Source organism: Nerophis ophidion, linkage group LG04, assembly GCF_033978795.1.
Source record: "Nerophis ophidion isolate RoL-2023_Sa linkage group LG04, RoL_Noph_v1.0, whole genome shotgun sequence".
Taxonomy (NCBI): domain Eukaryota; kingdom Metazoa; phylum Chordata; class Actinopteri; order Syngnathiformes; family Syngnathidae; genus Nerophis; species Nerophis ophidion.
In genome coordinates, this window is record NC_084614.1 from 17792609 (window position 1) to 17811984 (window position 19376).

At 39.6% G+C, this 19376-nt stretch overlaps 1 protein-coding gene across 4 annotated transcripts in view; it reads right to left on the bottom strand.

Moving 5' to 3' along the window:
• The window catches only part of daxx (death-domain associated protein), a 31204-nt gene that overhangs the window by 4061 nt on the left and 7767 nt on the right, over window positions 1-19376 (bottom strand). For 3 of the 4 annotated variants that reach the window (XM_061897279.1, XM_061897277.1, XM_061897276.1), the window contains exons 3-9: window positions 18678-19118; window positions 14850-14981; window positions 14665-14781; window positions 6214-6445; window positions 5779-5942; window positions 5593-5722; window positions 4973-5522 (exon numbers count right to left, since the gene is read on the bottom strand). In XM_061897279.1, the coding sequence (XP_061753263.1) occupies window positions 4973-5522; window positions 5593-5722; window positions 5779-5942; window positions 6214-6445; window positions 14665-14781; window positions 14850-14981; window positions 18678-19118 (1766 nt within the window). The remainder of the gene's footprint in view (window positions 1-4972; window positions 5523-5592; window positions 5723-5778; window positions 5943-6213; window positions 6446-14664; window positions 14782-14849; window positions 14982-18677; window positions 19119-19376) is intronic. The other variant, XM_061897280.1, reaches the window with a different exon arrangement.

A 19376-nucleotide genomic window follows, 5' to 3' on the forward strand; every position in this document is an offset into this window, starting at 1 on the left:
TCCCTAATTACAACACACAATTCAAAATGATACCAAATAATCCATTTGTTGCTGATTTTTGTAGGTTTCTTATAAATATGAAAACAAACACTTGCATAAAAGCAGCATAAAAAATAAAACATGGCAGTCAGCAGAAATAAGACTTTCCCATTTACTCCCTTTCAGTTCAAACATGCGGACTCAACCATCATGTGACTCAAACATAAAGAGCTCGCCTCCGCATGTCTTGACAAGAATGACAATTAGAATATATATTTTTGTTAGTTATTATAGTTGACACTAGGGCCGCAACTCAGTTATTTTGATAGTTGATTAGTCAACGACTATCTTAAAAATTAATTGACTAATGGGATAAAAAAGCCTACACCTTTAATGGCTCTAATTTTTCCATCGACTTCTAAAGTTTTTTTAGGCATGTGCTTACTAACAACAGAGATGACTGATTCATTCATATTTATTCATTCTGTAACTGTGCTGTTTATTCAGCGGTTACAAAAAATTTAAATGACCAATAAAATGTTGTCCATTTAAAAAGGAAGGAAAGGCAAAGTGCTACAAAAAAAAAAAAAAAAAAAATTACCGTATTTTTGGGACAATAAGACTCACTTAAAATTATTTCATTTTGTCAAAAATCAACAGGGAGCCTTATAACCGACCTCAGAGCAATTTTATTTGCTAAGTGTGACGAGTAGATGGCCGTCGCACATATGAGATACATGTAGACCGCAAGATGACGCCAGTAAACCACACCAAAACTTTATGTTCAATTGAGAACATAGAACTTTGCACACGGCGCTCAAACGCTTGATGGATTGTCGGAGCATTACGACTAGCGTAGTCCGACGTACTCTGACTAATTCTATCTTCGATCAATTCTTAAAATGTTGGCCATTTAATAGATTGTATGCTTAATCTTTACAGCATTGCAAATTGACACTGCTTTAAAACGTACTTGAATTGATGTAGACAAAGTTTAGCTTGTTGACTTTGGCTAAAATGAAAGTTATAGTTATTTTTGACACAAGTTTGTCTCACCCTTGTTAGATAGATAACAAGGCATAAGCTAACACTCTTACTGATGCTGTGTCCCTCCAAATGTAGAACATGTCCCCGCGTTAAATGTTCGCATATCAAAGATTCACTGCCATAACACAAGGTCTGCTTTGCATATCCTCACACTTTACATGTTATCACAGTTGCCAACCTTGAGACCTCCGAATTCAGGAGATTGGGGGGGTTTGATGTGTTTAAAAGAAATACTTGAATTTCAGTGTTCCTTTATTTACACATATACACACACATAACATTCCTCTCTACTCATTGTTGTATTTGAAAGTTTGGTTTGCAGCCAGTAGCGCAGCCTTTGAAGGAGCATAAGTATGGGCAGCATCTGTGAAATTTAATTTGCAGGAAAGGAGTGAGTTTAGGGTTGAATTGTCCATCCTCGTTCTATTCTCTGTCCCTATCTTTTTTTGGACATTACTACTTGCCGTAGTTTTGAAGCATTGCATGATGGGAATCCGGATGTTGTGTGTTAGCGTATAAACGTGCTCGTTTGAATAAACAAACGCTGAAAAATAGCTCCGTGCCTGCCTACTTTATGGGTTATAGATAAACCTATGGATAACAGAGACATATATAATAGTCTCCTTGTTGTGTGTGCAGTTGTGCACTGAGCTCCAAAAGCCGTAGATGTTATAACCCAGGGGTCACCAACGCGGTGCCCAGATGAGTCGCCCCCGGGCCTGTTCTAAAAATAGCTCAAATAGCAGGTGTAACGCATGTGTCAAATACATACAAACTTTTGCGGAGACTATTAGGCTCTTGCCTTTCTATTTACTCTTTGCGCGCTTCCTAGTCACGTGACCGCCACAGTCCAATCAGCTGTAGTTATATGCCGGTAGCCGGAAGTGACTGGTATGCTCTTGCTCTGTTTACTCTTCGGGAGCTCTGTGCACTCTCCCTTGTCACGTGACCGCCGCGGTCCAATTAGTGGTGCTTATAAGCCGGTAGCAGGAAGTAGCCAGGAGACAGGACGTGAGAGGAGATCGATGGTATTTCTGCTCGATGTAGGTTTTTAATTTTCGTTTTCACCTGAAACATTGTGCTGACGGATTTTAAACTACATGCCTATTTGTAACTTTATAGAGCCGACTACCATTGCCAGATTCTTTGTCATTAAGCGGTGTTTGACTGTAGAAGCTGAGTTGGTGAGTCCATATTTATGACAATAGCACTTTAAGCATTAATATTTCTTCATTGCAACAGTCTTTGTGGCATTTTCTCAATCGTCCATATGAAAGGTTTATGACTTCAATTAATGACTGATAACAATTGTGTATAGAATGTACTTTTAAATGTGTTTAGATAATAAGCATGTTTAGTGCACTGACTGCTTTGTTTAGGTCATAATTATGCTGCCAATGGTTATTTTAGCATTTTATTGCATATTGTGATTCTGATATGTTTATTGATTTATATTTGGAAAGAAATAGAAATTATTGAATATTTATTATGAATACTAATAATATATTGAATAATATAGTATGAATACTTGATAATGCAATTAGTGTTATTTAAAGAAGATAATTTGTGTACACATGGATTTATAAGAATAGTCCTGGCTCTTACACAGGCCAGGCTTCTCTTTTTGATGGCGAACTTTGTGAGAAATCATTAAGATGATCAGTGTTTCCACAAAGATAAATATCATTAATTATTAATAATAACATAGAGATAAAGGTAAATTGAGCAAATTGGCTATTTCTGGCAATTTATTTAAGTGTGTATCAAAACTGGTAGCCCTTCGCATTAATCAGTACCCAAGAAGTAGATCTTGGTTTCAAAAAGGTTGGTGACCCCTGTTATAACCAGACTGGGTCGGCACGCTGTTTACATGGAGGAAAAGTGGACATGACGACAGGCTGTCCACATTCAGGTCCGGCTGGAAATCGGGAGAAATTCGGGAGAATGGTGCTCCCGGGAGATTTTTGGGAGAGGCACTGAAATTCGGGAGTCTCCCGGAAAATTCGGGAGGGTTGGCAAGTATGCATGTTATCACCGGCGATGTTTTTGCGGGTGACCCGAAGCAGTCGACCATGCATGGCGACGTCGACTAAAGCGGGCACTTTTTTTTTATTAACATGTGGAACGCGGTGCTACAGGACTTCAGGGGTTTATTGACAGACGGATTGTTGACATGCCTTATTTTTCGGACTAAAAGTCGCAGTTTTTTTCATAGTTTGGCCGGGGGTGCGACATATACTCCGGAGCGACTTATGTGTGAGAATTATTAACACATTACCGTAAAATATCAAAAAACATTATTTATCTAATTTGCGGAAGAGATGAAGAAAATGTCAGCAATCGTCACACACACGTCTGCAATCGTCACATACACCCACATACACGTCAACCAATAAAACTTGGGCGGGGGAGGGTCATGGCAGAAGTGCATTGTGGGTCATGGGATGCTAACTGCTATATGCTATTGCTGTAGCTCAGTGGTTCTTAGTGAAGTGAAGTGAATTATATTTATATAGCGCTTTTCTCTAGTGACTCAAAGCGCTTTACATAGTGAAACCCAATATCTAAGTTACATTTAAACCAGTGTGGGTGGCACTGGATCAGCTGGGTAAAGTGTCTTGCCCAAGGACACAACGGCAGTGACTAGGATAGCGGAAGGGGGAATCGAACCTGCAACCCTCAAGTTGCTGGCACAGCCGCTCTACCAACCGAGCTAGGCAGCCCCAGGGTTCGGTGAGTCGACCTCAGGGGTTCGGCGGAGATCAAAACACACCCGACTCTTCGTGTAAATACAAACTTCTCCTTGTTGGCATAATACGGATACGGCAACAGCTTATTGATTTGCAGGTGTGTAATTTGTTGTGAGTTTATGCACTGTCTTAGTTTTGTTGTTTGAACAAGGTGATGTTCATGCACGATTGATTTTGTGCACCAGTAAAAGAAATATGGTAACACTTTAGTATGGGGAACATATTCACCATTAATTAGTTGCTTATTAACATGCAAATTAGTAACATATTGGTTCCTTAACTAGTCATTAAGTACTAATTAATGCCTTATTCGGCATGGCCTTATTTATATATAACCTGACCCTCTAACCCTAACCAAATAACTAACATATTCTATTACTTAGAACATGTTCCCCTAGTGTCCAAATAACTCTAAATTAAGTCTTTGTTACTTAGAATATGTTCCCCTATACTAAAGTGTTACCAAAAGCATACCACTTTGTCTTGAATTTAAAAAAAAAAAAACATTTTATTTTTCACTAAAGAAGGGTTCGGTGAATGCGCATATGAAACTGGTGGGGTTCGGTGCCTCCAACAAGGTTAAGAACCACTGCTGTAGCTATTAAAATGGATCATTTCAACGTTGGCGGTAACTTATAAAAACTGAGAAGGGCTGAACAAAAATGGCATCGAAAAGGAAATCATGTACTGCAGATTACAAGATGGACGTAGTGAAATATGCAGCAGAAAACAACAAGAGGAAGCGGCGCATACCTTTGGAGTTGGCAGAGTTGTTTAGAAGCGACATCGAGGAAGAAGATTTCATCGGATTTATCGATTAGAGTGACAGATTGTTTGGTAAACGTATAGCATGTTCTATATGTTATAGTTATTTGAATGACTTTTACCATAATATGTTACGTTAACATACCAGGCACCTTCTCAGTTGGTTATTTATGCCTCATATAACGTACACTTATTCAGCCTGTTGTTCACTATTCTTTATTTATTTTAAATTGCCTTTCAAATGTCTATTCTTGGTGATGGATTTTATCAAATTGTCCCCTAAAATGTGACTTATACTCCAGTGCGACATATATATGTTTTTTTCCTTCTTTAATATGCATTTTCGGCCGGTGCAACTTATACTCAGGAGCGACTTATAATCAGAAAAATACGGTAAGTGGGTTGCAATGTATTTGGGAAATGATCGTTACCTGTCGTTGACACTGATGTGATTCTTTATGACCGTCCTCTTCCTCTTCAGGCTCTTTCCCAGTGGCGATGTGCCGTTAGAAAAGGGGGAGTTGCACTTTGCAAACATTGCTGGGAGCATTGGCGAGGATGCCCTGTCGTTGGCTATGTTGCTGGTACCGTTGGCTGAGGGTGTATGCGAAGACTCCGACTGGCTGGGACTGTTGCTAGAAGATATGACGTCCGGCAGTGGCGTGATAAGCGACTCGCTGACATCGGAGAGAGGGGAAAGCCCCCCACTCGTCAGCGCCTTGTCTTTTACGTTTCCCGTTGTTGCCTCGGCCACACAGACGCTTCTTGGCAACGTCTGGTGTTCCGTGTTGTGGGCGTCCAATGTTTGCTCCGCCTCATTGTCGCCATCCGCCTCGTTGTTGCCATCCTCCTCGTTGTTGCCATCCTCCTCGTTGTCGCCATCCTCCTCCTCGTTGTCGCCATCCTCCTCCTCCTCGTTGTCGCCATCCTCCTCCTCCTCCTCCTCGTTGTCGCCATTTTCCTCCTCGGTGTCGCCATCGTCTAATAAGGGAGGAAAAGAGGCATAAAGATTTGGAGCTTAAGAGATGAGCTCCTCTTAAACGATTCAGACCTGCACCATTCTGCTGGGTGCTGGCCTGGATCTCGTCCTCGATGTCTGGATCTGAGGACGCATCGTCTTCATCCTCCTCTTCGTCTTCCTCCACCTCGTTGACTGCTTTGGTTCCTTCTGCTTTTGGGCCCTGAGAAGTAGAGGCTGTGACTCCAGGAGAACCAACAAGCAACAATTGATGCGGACCTCCTTGCTGTCTTTGCCCTGTCGTCGCATCCTGTCTTGCTCCTCTGTGTCCTCCTGTTGGACTGCATATTTGCTGATGACGTCCTCCAGGTGGTTCAGAGCCACTTCCCGGTTTGAGCGCAGCTTCCGTAGCAGCGATTGGTCCATCAGCGCCGGGTCTTTGGCTTAGGAAGCACACAGGAGCGGGTTGACAATACGCAGTGTTGCGAGAAAATTCAATTCAATGTTTTTTATTTGGTCATCAGTTCATGTTCACAGTACACTTCCAAGTGCATAGCAGATAAATAAATAGAAGTATCGGTTTACATTTCCTGACTAAAAAGGTATAGGCTGAAGTTAAAAGATTATTTTGCCTACCCTTTCCACATTCACTTTGCACATGTCAAATAGACAAAAAAAAAAAAAAAGAAAAAAAAAAAGGAAGACTTGTCTTACCGGGCACATAGCCATCCGTCAAATGGGAACCAAAGTTGTAGACCAGATCCAGGTGCCGCCTCTCCTGGATCTGGCTGCCAGTCTCCCTAAAGGCTTCCTGGGCAATCTGGTTGAGCTGCTTCCTGCTCAGGCACAGGTTGTGGCGCTTGTTGGCTAGCAGGACCTGCTGCAGGATGTCCTGGTAGTCAGGCGGGTTCTTCCGGGCCTCAGGGCTGTTGATGAAGCGCTCGATCTGAAAGGAGAGAAACTTAACTGAGACTGTATGCAACGAGGCGCCACTTCCTGCTACCAGTTTATTTTTTTTGGTAGCAGAATCGGTCCTAGCCTGTTTTGGGTGCCGCACCCTAAAGATTTTTTGTTTTTTTTCAATAACTGAATGTTACCAAAAGGTGTCATTTAATGTCTAAAGTAGGGATGTGTTTATTATTTCGCCACTGATCGGTATCGGATGATCTTTGGAAAAAAAATGTGATCACCGTTGCCGATTACTGCCTTTTAATGCCGATACCCTCTGGCTGATACTGTATTTATTTTTACACTCTGGCTGAGAATCAGTTGGCCACAAACTATGTGTCAGTATTAGCAGACATGCTAATAGCTAAGCCAACCACAAAGCTAGCTTGAAAAACCCCAAGAAATAGTTGCTTAGTAAACTTTAAGAAGTTTACATAAAACTGTGTTGCAGCAAAAAAACAAGCAGATAATAGGAAATTATTAGGAATAGATTGGTAGATTTTATCAGTTATGCAATATCTTTCTTTTTGTTGTATTTGTTAATGTTTACAAACTAAGGGAATAATTCCCTGGACACAGGAGGACTTTTAAGGGTAAAAACTAATTTAACTGAGTCGTAGAAAGTAGTTTTTGTTTGTCAATGTGTACTATTGAGTTGTTCTGATCAAACAATTGTATGTAATGAAAGACAATAAAGAAGTTGAAACTAGTTAAAATATTGTGTTGATTTTGTTACGGTCACCATTAATAAATAGATAAATTTACTGTTAATACATCAGGGTTTCTGCAGGTATCGGCAAGTTTAATTTAATGATTTTCATGCCTTTTTAATACCCCTTAAAATACATTTAATGCCCATGATCTACTGCATATAGTTATTTATTGTCATACGCTTACAATTGTCTGTACAGACAAAATTGTAGGCATCTGACAATGATAATATTGAAAAGTTTACATTAACTCTTACTCTTAAGTAAATTAGAATTGCTCACAAGACCGTTTAATGTGAGTGTTTATTTCTTTTTTTTCTTACAGCCGATATTACTTTGTTGGCCCCGCCTAAGAAATTTGACACTGTTTACTGCTGCATGCCTTCAATCGCCCGACTTGTGGTTAGCTAATAGCTGTGTGATTTCACCATGTTGATGCCCATTGAGCCAAGTTTGGAGGAATTTGTGAAAACGCTGCAGAACGCCTCTCTGTAGTTTGCCATCCACGGGCTTTAACCAGCGTTCACTAATGATGACGATTAAAAACATAGGTCATGAAAACTTCCCACATCATAAAAGACATTATTAACACCATTTTCATCAAAAAAATACTTTAATGCTTCTGTTTTTTGGTTCTATTTTTTGTTGTTGTCCCTTGCACGTGTTTCTTTGTTTATCATTTCCTTACGGTAATTTTCAATTTCTTATGTTACTGTTTGAAAATTATACAGAAAAATAAGTTATGTACATATAATTAAAAAAAAACAAAGACATGTTTACTTGTATGTTCAGATTGTTTGAATTGAAATGTGTGTCATATTGTTGTTAAAATAAAAGGGGAAAAATAAGGAGCTGTGACTGGTCAGCTTGTTACGATATAATTTCCAGGGGTTACACAGCCCACCTTCAAAAATTTATTTAGAAGGTAGTAAACCATTTTTTTATGCTCTAGCTAAGAAAAAGTTTGATTGATAATTAATGATTCATACTTCGCTGAAATTCATTTATGGCGGCCATGTCCGGAACCAAATAACAGCGATAAACAAGGGGTTACTGTCTGGCGTCAACAATATTTTGCAATAACTTTTTTCTAGAGGCATACTTTTTTGAACACACAATTAAATAATGCTATACTAAATTACAATTAATATTTCATCCATCCATTTTCTACCACTTGTCCCTTTGGGGTCGCGGGGGGCACTGGTGCCTATCTCAGCTACAATCGGGCGGAAGGCGGCGTACACCCTGGACAAGTCACCACCTCATCGCAGGGCCAACACAGATAGACAGAAAACATTCACACTCACATTCACACACTAGGGCAAACTTAGTGTTGAATTGTTTAAATAGTTGTCTGAATCTTGACCCTTTTTGCCTTTCCTTAATAAAATCATTAATTACATCTTGATGGCTCTGTTTATCTGGACACTAAATCTGATTTTTTCGGCCCTCAAGCGACACACATAGGATATTTTTTTTGCCAGTCAAAACGCTCCAAATAGCTTCAAATTTGATATTTTCACATCAGATTGGGGCCACATCAAGAGGTAGTCCGAATCCATATTTTCAAATCTGACTGCACTCTGAACGGCAATGCGACGTATACGTCATCTTTGATCGAGCTACGTCATTTGAGTGCTCAAAAAAACATGCGGGCCGCCAGCAAAAATGGATACTTCATCACAACATCCAGTTTTGGCAGCGCCGTTTTGGTGATCAAAGTCTTTTTCGGCACATCACTAGTCAATAGTGCGGAAATAAGCTTTGTGTAATATATGATAGTATATAAATACTTTGATTCCTAAGAAATAGCGATTGTCAAAAGTGACGCGTACGCTGAGGCATATTTGCTTGCATGTTACGTACATTGCATAAGTTTTTAACGCCAGTTGAAAAATAAAGCTATTGTAGTTCCACGCTGTTGTCTGTGTGTCATCTACTTCAGTGGTTCTCAACATTTTTCCAGTGATGTACCCCCTGTGAACATTTTTTAATTCAAGTACCTCCTAATCAGAACAAAGCATTTTTGGTTGAAAAAAAGATATAAAGAAGTAAAATACAGCACTATGTCATCAGTTTCTGATTTATTAAATTGTATAACAGTGCAAAATATTGCTCATTTGAAGTGGTCTTTCTTGAACTATCCATCCATCCATTTCTACCGCTTATTCCCTTTCGGGGTCGCGGAGGGCGCTGGCGCCTATCTCAGCTACAATCTATTTGGAAAAAAAGATATCAAAATAGCTAAAAACTTTTTGAAAAATATACAAGTGATTTGATTATAAATAAAAATTTCTACACATAAAAGTAGACATCAACTTAAAGTGACCTCTTTTGGGATTGTAACAGATATCCATCTGGATTCATGAACTTAATTCTAAACATTTCTTCACAAAAATAGAAATCTTTAACATCAATATTTATGGAACATATCCACAAAAAATCTACCGGTCAACACTGAATATTGCATTGTTGCATTTCTTTTCACAGTTTATGAACTTACATTCATATTTTTTTAATTATTATTCAATAAATATATTTATAAAGGATTTTTGATTTGTTGCTGTTTTTAGAATATTTTTGAAAAATCTCACATACCGCTTGTCATACCTTCAAGTACCCCCAGGGGTACGCGTACCCCCCTTTGAGAACCACTGCTCTACTTTACAGCCATAAAAAGATTAGAATCCTCCCAAATATATTACACTATATGATACTGGATATCAACTACTCAAAAAAATAAAGGGAACACATTTTAGATCTGAATGAATGAAATATTCTTATTAAAAAATACTTTAGTTTTTTTTTTTTTTAACATAGTTTAACTGACAAAATCACACAAAAATGATCAATGGAAATCAAATGTATTAACCCATGCAGGTCTGAATTTGGAGTCACACTCAAAATTAAAGTATAAAAACACACTACAGGCTGATCCAACTTTGATTTGATAAGTCAAAATGAAGCTCAGTTGTGTGTATGGCCTCCTCGTGCCTGTATGACCTCCCTACAACGGCTGGGCATACTCTTGATGAGGTGATGAATGCTCTCCTGAATGATCTCCTCCAAGAACTGGACTAAAGCATTCGCCCACTACTGGACAGTCTGTGATGCAACGTGCCGTTGGTGGATGGAGCGAGACATGAGGTCCCAGATGAGCTCGATTGGATTCAGGTATGGTGAACGGGCAGACCAGTCCAAAGCATAAATGCCTTCATCTTGCAGGAACTGCTGACACAGTCCAGCCACATTGGGTCTAGCATTGTCTTGCATTAAGATGAACCCAGGGCCAACCGCACCAGCAAAATGGTCTCACTAAGGGTCTGAGATTCTCATCTCAGTACCTAATGGAGGGCCGAAAGAAATGCCACCCCACACCACTACTGACCGACTGCCAAACCGGTCATGCTGGAGGATATTGCAGGCAGCAGAACGTTCTCCATGGCATCTCCAGACTCTGTCACGTCTGTCAATCTTGGTGTTCTGTGGCAAATGCCAAACATCCTGCATGGTGTTGGGCTGTAAGCACAAACCCCCACCTGTGGGCGTCAGGCCTTCATACCCCCCTCATGGAGTCTGTTTCTGTTTGAGCTGACACATGCACATTTGTGGCCTGCTGGAGGTCATTTTACAGGGCCCTGGCAGTGCTACTACTGTTCCTCCTTGCACAAAGGCGGAGGTCGCGGTCCAACTAATGGGTTGTTGCTCTCCTAAAGCCTCCTCCAAGTCTCCTGATGTACTAGGATGTTTCCTGGTGGAGACTCTATGCTCTGAACACTATGCTGACAGACACAGCAAACCTTCTTGCCACAACTCGCATTAATGGGCCAAACTGGAGGAGCTGCACTACCCTAGGCACTTGTGTGGGTTGTAGACTCTGTCTTATGCTACCACAAAGGAGAAATCACCGCCACCATTCAAAAGTGGCCAAAATATCAGCCAGAAAGCATAGGAATGGTGAAGTGATCTTAAGTCACCACCTGAAAATAATTATTTTACTGGGAGTGTCTCACTAATTGCCTATAATTTCCACTAGTTTTCTATTCCATTTGCAGAACAACATGTGAAATTGATTTGTCAATCAGTGTAGATGTCTAAGTGGACAGTTTGATTTCACAGATATGTGGTTGACTTGGGAGTTAGGGCTGGGCGATATCGATACACGATATATCGCGGGTTTGCCTCTGCGTGATATAGAAAATGACTATACGGTGATATTCGAGTATACATATTTTTAATTTTCCTGAAGGAACTCTCCTGAAAGAATCAATAAAGTACTATCTATCTACAATCTCACACAGTTGCTTTTAGCTGCGGGCATTACACTACAGGCTCTCCTCGCTCCTTCCGGTCTCTCCTTCTCACAAACAGAAAGCGCACCTTCTTGCATACGTCACGTCAGCCGTCACATACGTATACGCCCTAGCAGCATGGGTAACGTTAGCTGTGATGCTAGCATAGCCGTGCGTGTGGTAATACGAGAGAAAGAAGGTGCGAATGAAGGAATAAGTAATTCCCAAGAAAAACAGCAGGGGTCCATTGTCTGGCGGTGGTTTGGCTTCAAGTGGGAATATGTCGAACAGACAACCGTAACAAGTCAAGCATGCGGCACAAGCGTTGCTATAAAAAGTAGCATTACTGCTAATATGTAGCATCATTTGAAAAGTCACCTGCTAGAGAATGAAGAGTGATTACTCCGCATATCAACATCTCCGTTCGGTGAGACATCATCAAAATGCTGCGGCAAACATTTCCACATAAACACCGTATGAAAAAAATAGAATTTAATAACGCCCGTAGTAACCTACCTCATAGCAAAGGACGAACACTATTTGATTTCCTATTATGCAGCTCATTTTTATTTGACACTTAAAATGTCTCTGACAATTTTGCGCTTTCTGTTTTGGAAATGACATGAACGTTTGTGCCACTGCTTAATAAATACGGTCTTGATCAATTGACTTAGTTGTGATTTCCTTCTCTGCATGAAAGTTTAAAAGTAGCATATATGAATGCTGTATGAACAAGAATGTTTTAATGTAGACACATAGAGTCATCATACTGCTGTGATTATATGTATCAAGTGTTCATTCAAGTCCAAGGCCAAATTTCGAGGTATGCCATATTTTTCGGACTATTAGTCACAGTTTTTTTCATAGTTTGGCCTGGGATGCGTCTTATGCTCAGGAGCGACTTATGTGTGAAATTAACACATTACCAAAAAATATCAAATAATATTATTTAGCTCATTCACGTAAGAATATAGACGTATAAGATTTCATAGGATTTAGGAGTGACAGATTGTTTGGTAAACGTATAGCATGTTCTTTATATTATAGTTATTTGAATGACTCTTACCATAATATGTTACGTTAACATACTAGGCACCTTCTCAGTTGGTTATTTATGCCTCATATATCGTAAACTTATTCAGCCTGTTGTTCACTATTCTTTATTTATTTTAAATTGCCTTTCAAATGTCTATTCTTGGTGTTGGGTTTTATCAAATAAATTTCCTCCAAAAATGAGACTTATACACCAGTGTGACTTATATATGTTTTTTCCCTTCTTTATTATCCATCTTCGGCAGGTGCGACTTATACTCCGGAGCGACTTATACTCCGGAAAATACTGTATATCGTGTATCGCGATATGGCCTAAAAATATTGAGATATTAAAAAAGGCCATATCGCCCAACCCTACTTGGAGTAACAATGGTTTTTTAATGTTCGTTTTATTTTTTGAGCATACATCCATTCATATATTATAGTACTTCAATTTTTTTTCTTGTAAATAAGCCTATTTTTTAATGTGTGGCAGCTTTTATTTTGCAAAGTAGTCGTGACGATTTCCTTGTTCATTACGGAATCCAGTCAACAAGTTTGTTTTTTCCTCGTTTTTACTTTATCCAACTGCGCATGCAGGTGACGCAGAGGCTAATTTGGGGACAGTGCACATATAAACTTGAGTCTGATAAAGATCACATTTGACTGGCAATCTCAGTCAGCTGGAAAAAAAAGTTTGAAAAAAATCTAATTTGGTCTGCTTTGGCCTGCAGTTAAAAATACAGTAATACAAGTAATCTGGTTGATGCAGATGATGACAAGTCAGTGTGGTGTTCATATGTGGATCTCAGATATTTCTTCATTATATTTACAGCTTTGAGAAGCTCCACTCTGCTTTAGCTAAATTACAGATAAGTATTTCTCAGAGCGGTCCAAAAACGTGGATATTATCGCGCATGCACACACATTTAAAAGATAAGGTTCATAAAATCTTTAAAATTAAAACCCATCTCCCCAACTTGACCCATTAAACAGCTTGTGGAAGTCTGCCTTATATATCAGTTGTGGAGTACTACAAGCATCGGTCCTTGGACCAATACTGTTTCTGATGTATGTCAATGATATTACCAGAGTTTCCAAACTTTTTAAGTCTATTTCATTTGCGGACGACACAACCTTATTTTATTCAGGAAAAAAGAAAGGGATGTGCTAGAGGTGGTTGAAAACAAATTTATTAAAATTAAAATATGGTTTGATGTATACAGATAATCCTATTATCCTAAATGTCAAAGGAGTTGAAATTTAAAGAACATAAGGGGTCAAGTTTTTGGGTGTGATGATTGATGAACATTTGCCATGGAAATCACATATTAAAGGCTAAAGTATATAAAACTATTTCTGTTTTACACAAAGTGAAGCAAAAAACATTGTATATTTTGTATAATTCACTGATTGTTCCATAACTAACATACTGTATTGAAGTGTGGGACAGTGCCTGTAGTAAATTTAAATCCAATCATCTTTCTGCAGAAAAGAGCCGTAAGTATCATTATTGGAAATGCATACAGGGAACCCACCAACCCAATATTCAAACAGTTAAATCCTTTGAAATGTCATTAATTGGTAGAGTACAATATCTTGAATGTCATAAACAAAGCACATCCACAAATTCTTCCAAACAACATTCAAAACGGATTTGTTAAAAAAGATAGTAATTACAATCTAAAAGGAACTGAAAACTTTAATAAATCAAGATTTAGAACAGAGATAAAGGAAATAAGTATTTCAATTAAAAGTGTTAGCTTATGGAACAACCTTGACAGTGAAATAAAGCATCCTAAATCTCCTAATGTTTTAAAAATAAACTAAAACTTATGATGATGAAAAGATATGACTTGGAGTAAATTACTGTTTCCATGTTTGTTGTATGTTACGAAATATGTATGTTATGACTATAGTCTTCTGAATTGAACAAAAAATTTAACTATATGAATAGGGGGAAGATATGTTTTACTTCTTTCTGCTCCTTTTCGTTCATTATTTGTTTTAAATGTTGATAGTTTTTTTTTTAGACATTAAAGTAATGAAATAAACGAACAAAAAACCCCAACTTAGACAGCTGAAGATGGACTCTGGCTGCTGTCCAACAAGCAAAACATTGCCACTTCACCAGTAGCTACAACTGCCTATAATTGCAGTTCTATGAGACAGCAACAACTCACCCTCTTGTTGATCTCTGGATAGCGCGTGCTACTATAAACAATCTTCTGCTCGATGACTCGGCCCGTCTGTGATCCACAGCCCTTCAGCTCACACAGCTTTTCGTAAATCTTCATCATCTGTAAGAGGGGTAAAGAGAGAGGAGTAAGCGACACAGGCTTTGCCAGACAGACCCGGTCAAACGAACCTTGCGCTTGAGCTTGTGCTCCTGGATGTACAAGGAGTCCTCAGCCCCCAGGTCGTCTAGAGACAGCTCAGCACGCTGAAGCTGGCAGATCTCATCGTTGTACACCTTCAGCAGCTTCTCTAGGTATGCGATCTAGGAGCACAGGCAGAGTTCAGCTGAAAAAAATTTCCTTTCGCACGGTGAAGGGTAAGCATTGGGACACCAACATTTGGCGTTTGTTATCTATTAGATCTCGCTTCACTCCCCACACGTATTTGAAAGTGACTCACCGCACTGTTTATAGTTTGTTTTTTTGCAACTGTATTAACATGCTTGAAATGCCGCTATATAATAAAACGATTGCCCACTACTCTTTCTGACAGAATTCTAACATTTTTATTGAACATAAGTACTTGTAATCATCAATCAATATTTATTTATATAGCCCTAAATCACAAGTGTCTCAAACGCCTGCACAAGACACAACGACATCCTCGGTTCAGAGCCCACAATGTACCCTTATTAACTTGATGTTCATGTGATAGCGTATGGGAGATTTAGAATTGCCCTTATACATGCTTTACAAACACAAAAGATTTAACTAAACCAGTAATGGGGTCATAATTTAGAAAGCTAGGGACCAGGACTTATTTTGTACATCTTCAATGATCAAATGGATAATAATGTATACCGTATTTCCTTGAATAGCCGCCTGGCATGTGATATGCGCCTGCCCTGAATTACAGCCGGGTCGAACTCGCTCCCCAAATTTATTAGCGCATGCTTACTTTTACCGCCGGGTCAAAGTCGTGATGTCATGAGTGACGCTTCCCCTGTCGTCATTTCCAAAATGGCGGAGGAGGTTTTTTTTGCTTTTATTATGTGTAAACCAGGGGTCTTGTTCCACAGCCATACAGATCACACTGATGGTTGTGATATAAAACAACTTGTCTTTAACACTCTTACTAATATGCGCCACACTCTGTGAACCCACACCAAACACATTTCTGGAGAACATTGACTCTGTAACATATTATAAACGTAACATAAGAATTACCCAGAATTCCAATGCATCCATGACTCTTGGCTATATTATACACCCGCTAGCACCAACCCCCGTCCCCCCCCCTCCCCCTTCCGTGCGCCGGTTGAGGTGGGTGGGGTTGGGGCGCGTGTATAATATAGCGAAGAGTCATGGATGCATTGAAATTCTGGGTAATTCTTATGTTGCGTTTATAATGTGTTAGAGAGCCAATGTTCTCCAGAAAAGTGTTTGGTGTGGGTTCACAGAGTGTGGCGCATATTAGTAAGAGTGTTAAAGTTGTTTATATCACAACCATCAGTGTAAAAGGTATGGCTGTTGACCAAGTATGCATTGCAATCTCGAAAGAGAAGCAGCGATTAGCATGCGTCCGACCGGCACGCAGATAGCATGGTGTAAAGGTGGGCGCGATGACATGTTGTAGAGCAGTGGTCCCCAACCACCGGGCCGCGGCCGCAGAAGAATTATTTATTTTATTTTTATTTTTTTTACATCACACTCAATTTTTTACTGCATGTCATTGGTAAGCGCAGGGGTGAGAAGAGATTTTAAAATTATTAGCGCCTGCTTACTTTTACCGCATGCCTTGAATAAGCGCAGGAGTGAGAAGAGTTTTTAAATTAATTAGCGCCCGGCGGCTAGTCAAGGAAATACGGTAGTCAAAAAGTCCTATTTTAAGCTGGTCAGAGATCCATTAATACACCTCAAAAGACTGTCGTCTCAGTCACCAGAATTTTACCGTAAAAAAACTGTGGTACTGTTTTGTCCATACTGTACGAACAACAACCGTGAATTTTACTGTTAAAAAAAAAACAGGCAGTCCAGTCGCCAAAGTATTACCGTAAAAAAAACGGTGGTACGGTTTTTCCAAATGCCATAAACTTTACTCTAAAATGTTGGCAACAGAGGTGCCAATTTTTAGGGTAACATTTACAGATTTTTATCTAACGGTGCTCATTGAAAAATAATGAAATGCATAAGCAATTGTGAAATGATATCATGAGGCGAACCCTAATACAGTCGTCCCTTGTTTCTAGCTGTTAATTGATTCTGGACATGACTGCGATTAATGAATTTCCGAAAAGTAGCAATCGTAATTATAAATCAAATATTTTCACAGCTCGTGCATAAAAAACTGTTAAAAACCCAAATATGTTTTTCAACAGTAGAAGAGCCCTCTCGACATGAAATAATACTTATTTGTCAACTTACATGCTAAATTCAATGTAGTAAGGCTGTCTGACGCTGAACCAATCAGTGGGCACGATACTGAACAGCACGCTCTGATTGATTTGGGTTACTTAAGTGCACAGTTCTAATGTAGTCTTGATATTTTTAGATTATACTGTATAGACATTTTTTTATGCTTGGAAATGTCTAATTTAGTAACAACATTTTTTGGAAATGCTTTAAAAAAAAAGTGAAGCCGCAATATTTGGGGGCGATGAGGTGAGGGAGGACTGCATTCCTATATTATTTAATGTGGCAATTGGCAGCCGTAACAGCGACGTGGCATTGAATAAAACGTGTTTGTCAACACAGCTCTGTTGTGTTCTGATTAGGGCCGGGCAGGTTAGTCTCTGTGCGATATAGAAAATGACTATATCATGATATCCGAGTATACCTTATCACGCAGTTGCTTTTAGCTGCGGGCATTACACTACAGGCTCTTCTTTTCTCCTTCTCACTGACAGCAAGCGCACCTTCTTACATACGTCACATACTGTCACGTCATACGCCCTCGCAAAGCAGAGAGGTAGCAGCATGGGTAACGTTAGCTGTGATGCTAGTGGAGCCATGCGAGTGGTAATACAAGAGAAAGAAGGTGCGAATGTGGTAACAAATGAATTAAAAATTAATTCCCAAAAACAACAGCAGGGGGTCCATCGTCTGGCGGTGGTTTGGCTTCAAGCGGGAATATGTCGAACAGACAACCGTAATTTGGCAAGTGTGGGGCAAAAACGTAGCTACAAAAAGTAGGATTACTGCTAATATGTAGGATCAATTTGAAAAGTCACCTGCTTGAGAATGAAGGGGGCTTACTCTGCATGTCAACATCTCCATTCGGTGCCACACACCCACACCATCAAAACGCAGAGGCACACATTTCCAGATCAACACCGTATGAAAAATATAGTCAACAACAAAAGAAGGTAATGTCCGCAGGAACCTACCACATAGCGAAGGACGAACACTATTTGATTTCCTATTATGCAGCTCATTTTTATTTGACAGTTATTGAAATATCTTGTGTGACATCATGCACAAAAGTGCACTTTATTTGTTTTAAACTATTGTAATGGCGTTCTGCACTTTAATTTAGTGTTGTTTTGATATGTCATCTTAGTGACATCATGCACAAAAGTGCACTAATAGCTTGTTTTAAAATGTCACTGACAATCTTGCACTTTCTGTTTTGGAAATGACATGAATGTTTGTGCAACTGCGTAATAACTGTTTAGTTTTTGCTAAATTGACTTAGTTGTGATTTCCTTCTCTGCATGAAAGTTTAAAACGAGCATATATTAATGCAGTATGAACAAAAATGTTTTAATGTAGACACATAGAATCATCATACTGCTGTGATTATATGTATCAAGTGTTCATTCAAGGCTAAGGGAAAATATTGATATATATTGTGTATCGCGATATGGCCTAAAAATATCGAGATATTAAAAAAAGGCCAGATCGCCCAGCCCTAGTCCTGATGCTTTTAAATATGTGTTGCAAAAAATGTTAAGTTTTTAACAACTATTTACTGCTCCTTGCGCTTTACCTCGCCGGGTAACTAGTTAAATTGTTCTAACCTGTTTCCTAGACGCCCGTGATGCCTTTTTCTCCGCTTTCTGCTCGTCATCCTGAAGGTCTGACGTAGTCTGTTTCTTATCTTCTGCTGCTGGTTTGCCGCTAGCTTCCTGCTTACTCGTCCCAACTTTAGCCTGACTTCTGGTTTGGCACTCAGCCGAAGTAGACGGTAGACAATTCAATGTCGAGGTAGAGGGAGCGAGCTCGACCGCAGTCACTGTCTGCCTCCTCTTGGCGGCGTGCTGCCTCAGCACCGTGCACAGTTCGTTGATGTAGACAAAGGTCTTGGAGCGGTTCGCCTGAACTTGGGTCAAACATCGGCCCAAACTGTTGCGGAACTCCACGGACGTCAGGTAGACCGGACAGGCTTTGGAGTGCTTGGTTTGAAGGAAGGCCAACACCTGGGGACAGTCCTCTGTCATCGCAGAGCAGTATTCTACAAACTGAACGGAGACAGAAGACGACAAGCGTAAGGGAAAGGAGGGGGATAAACATTCTGTTATGAACTCACTGACCACATCATTAGGTATACCAGCGCAGAGAATTATTCAGCATTTAACCATGTTTACTTTTAGGGTCATACCACCAGCAGTTTCTGATATTGAGACCCGAGTTGTCAGACGATTGAAATATTTAATCACGATTCATCACATTTTGCCCATAGGTAACTTATTAATCACAAAAACATACTTTTTCAAACC